General features: G+C 39.7%; 1 protein-coding gene across 1 annotated transcript; it reads right to left on the reverse strand.

The window, feature by feature from the left end:
• Positions 1 to 203: 203 nt before the first annotated feature.
• On the reverse strand, positions 204 to 1,235 carry LOC122274379 (uncharacterized mitochondrial protein AtMg00810-like). The gene has a single exon (XM_043083418.1). The coding sequence runs from the start codon at positions 1,233 to 1,235 to the stop codon at positions 204 to 206; it is 1,032 nt and encodes a 343-aa protein (XP_042939352.1).
• Between the last annotated feature and the right edge of the window lie 1,784 nt (positions 1,236 to 3,019).

Consider the following 3,019-nt stretch of genomic DNA (forward strand, 5'->3'; position numbering starts at 1 on the left):
AACAGCTTGTATTACGTTAAGAAAAATTCTGGTACTTAGTTATTAAAGACAATTGAATGCAAACTGTTCGACACAATGTCTCACAAAGCGTGAGAGCATTTTAGAGAGCCATTTCATTTATATAGATCACGTACAAAGGTGTAGAAAAGAGTAGTCATTATACAATCGGAATTTAGAAAGGAAATTAGGTCTCTGTTTCTATATTAGGATTGTAGCCGTTGAGTATTGTTTCCTTGTATAGCTTTTGTGTCCGTTGGTGTGATCTGCTGTCTTTGGTCTTGGTAAGACTGAGGTTGAGTTGCCTTAGTTTCCATGTTTGGTTTTGTAGCCGTTGGTGTAAAGACTTGATTATCGTCAATAGTCCCCCGCAAACTGAGCCGAAGTATGAGGCCAAGTTTGGTCCGTAAAGATTGAAGCGCAGGACGTCCAAGAGGCTTGGTGAAAATATCCGCAAGTTGTGAAGAGGCTGGAATGTGTCGAGTATGGAGGAGACCTAAAGCAACACGCTCGGGTACGAAATGATAATCGATTTCAATATGTTTGCTGCGTGCATGGAAAACAAGATTGGCTGTCATGTGTAATGCACTGAGATTGTCGCAAAAAAGGATTGGTGCTGAAGGGAGAGTAACACCAAGGTCTCGCAGTAGAAAAGAAATGCAAGTGAGTTCTGCAGTGGTGCTGGCCATCGCACGATATTCTGCTTCAGAACTTGATCGAGATACTGTATTTTGTTTCTTGGCAGACCAGGAAATGCAGTTACTTCCTAAGAAGATGCAATAGCCTGTAGTAGAGCGACGAGTAAGAGGACAGCCTGCCCAATCTGCATCGGAAAAGGCACAAAGTTTTAATGTAGAATGTGAACTAAAATGAAGGCTAGTATCAAGAGTACCATGCAAATAACGAAGGATACGCTTTACCATTTTGTAATGAGCCATACTGGGAGAGTGCAAAAATTGAGATACAAAATTAACACTAAATGCCAAGTCAGGGCGAGTAAGACTGAGATATTGAAGGGCTCCAACAATGCTACGATAGTGAGCCGGATCAGGAAAGGGAACATCACTTGTGAGTCCTTTAGTTTTTGGCATCATAGGTGTACCCATAGGTTTACAATCTTTCATTTGAGCACGATCCAAAATTTCAAGGGCATACTTAGCCTGAGATAGTGTAAGGCCATCTGAATTGCGAGTCACTTGAACACCCAAAAAATAATGTAAAGGACCAAGATCTTTCATTGCAAATTATTGCCCAAGAACATGAATAAAAGTAGTAAGGTGTGTGGGGTCGGAACCCGTGAGAATGATATCATCGACATAAAGTAGTAAGTAAATTGTGCTTAGAGATGAAATGTAAATAAAAAGGGAGGGATCAGCAGAACTACAAGTAAAACCATAAGCAATTAAAAAATTACTAAATTTATCAAACCAAGCACGAGGTGCTTGTTTTAACCCATATAAAGCTTTATTTAATTTGCACACATGAGAGTCAAGAGTCGGATGGATAAAACCTGGAGGTTGTTCCATAAACACGTCTTCTTGGAGATCACCATGGAGAAATGCATTCTTGACATCGAGCTGACGAATATCCCAATTATGAACAAGAGCAAGGCTGAGGACAATCCGTATAGTGCATGGTTTAATGACAGGAGAGAAGGTCTCAGTGTAATTAATGCCATCAATTTGGTGGAAGCCCTTGGCTACAAGGCGAGCTTTAAGACGATCTAAGGAACCATCTGCCTTGAGTTTTGTTTTGAAGATCCACTTGCATCCAATAACATCCATGTGTGGTTGGTGAGGGACAAGAGTCCAAGTGTTGTTTGCATGAAGTGCCTGAATTTCCTCCTTCATTGCTTGGGTCCAACCGGGATGTTTAAGAGCGGAACGGACAGTCTTGGGTTCATTGGGAATTTCAATTAGAGAGTGATAGTGGGCATACTTGGGATTAGGTTTGCGGATCCCAACTTGAGATCGGGTTACCATGGGGTGAGGAGGAGGGGGGGAGTTAGGTGTATGAGTAGGGGAGGGTGGAGGGTTTGGTGTAGGAATAGGAGGTGCCTCGGGTATAAAGGGCAATGGTGGAATAGGGATATGATCAATCTCGTGTGAGGTGGGAGTAGGTGGTGATAGTGGTACCTGCATAGGGGAAGCACTAGAACCATCCATAGGATTAGTAGAACGCCAATCAATAAAGGTAGATAAAATTTGATTGTTAGGAGAAGGAAGATGAAGATTTCCAGGTTGTTTGTAAGGAAAAGAGGACTCATCAAAAACAACATGTCGTGAAATGAAAGTACGACGAGAGATAGGATGATAACATTTATAACCTTGATTTTTGTCACTATAGCCCATAAAAATACAAGGAAGGGTTTTGGGTTCAAACTTGTTTTGTTTAGTATCCCAAGTATAGGGATAACATTTTGAGCCAAAAATTCGAAGAGAGGTATAGTCAGGTTGATGGCCATAGAGTAAGAAAAATGGAGATTCCAATTCCAAAGTAGTAGATGGAAGACGATTTATTAGAAAAACAGCAGTTGAAAAAGCTTCGACCCAAAAACGTGTAGGAACTCCACTTTGAAAAAGTAAGGTCATACCTAGTTCACGAATGGTACGATGCCGTCGTTCAACTAAACCATTTTGCTCAGGAGTGTGAGGGCATGAATATTGATGGATAATGCCTTGGTTTTGAAGATGCATGTTTAGTTGATGATTAGTGAATTCACCACCACCATCGGTTTGAAAAACTTTAATTTTTTTGTTGAATTGTCGTTCAATTAATTTTTCAAATAAGATAAAAGCATTAAAAAAATCAGATTTTTTGCGTAAAGGAATAAACCACATATACTTAGTGAAAGCATCAACAAAACATGCATAATATTGAAATTTACCAACAGATAAAATAGGAGCAGGTCCCCATAAATCCCAATAAATTTTATCAAATACATGAAAAATATTGTTAGAAGATTGTAAAAAAGGAAGTTTACTCATTTTTCCTAATTGACAACTCTCACAAATAGAGTTGG

This window comes from Carya illinoinensis, chromosome 8, assembly GCF_018687715.1.
Source record: "Carya illinoinensis cultivar Pawnee chromosome 8, C.illinoinensisPawnee_v1, whole genome shotgun sequence".
Classification (NCBI taxonomy): Eukaryota; Viridiplantae; Streptophyta; class Magnoliopsida; order Fagales; family Juglandaceae; genus Carya; species Carya illinoinensis.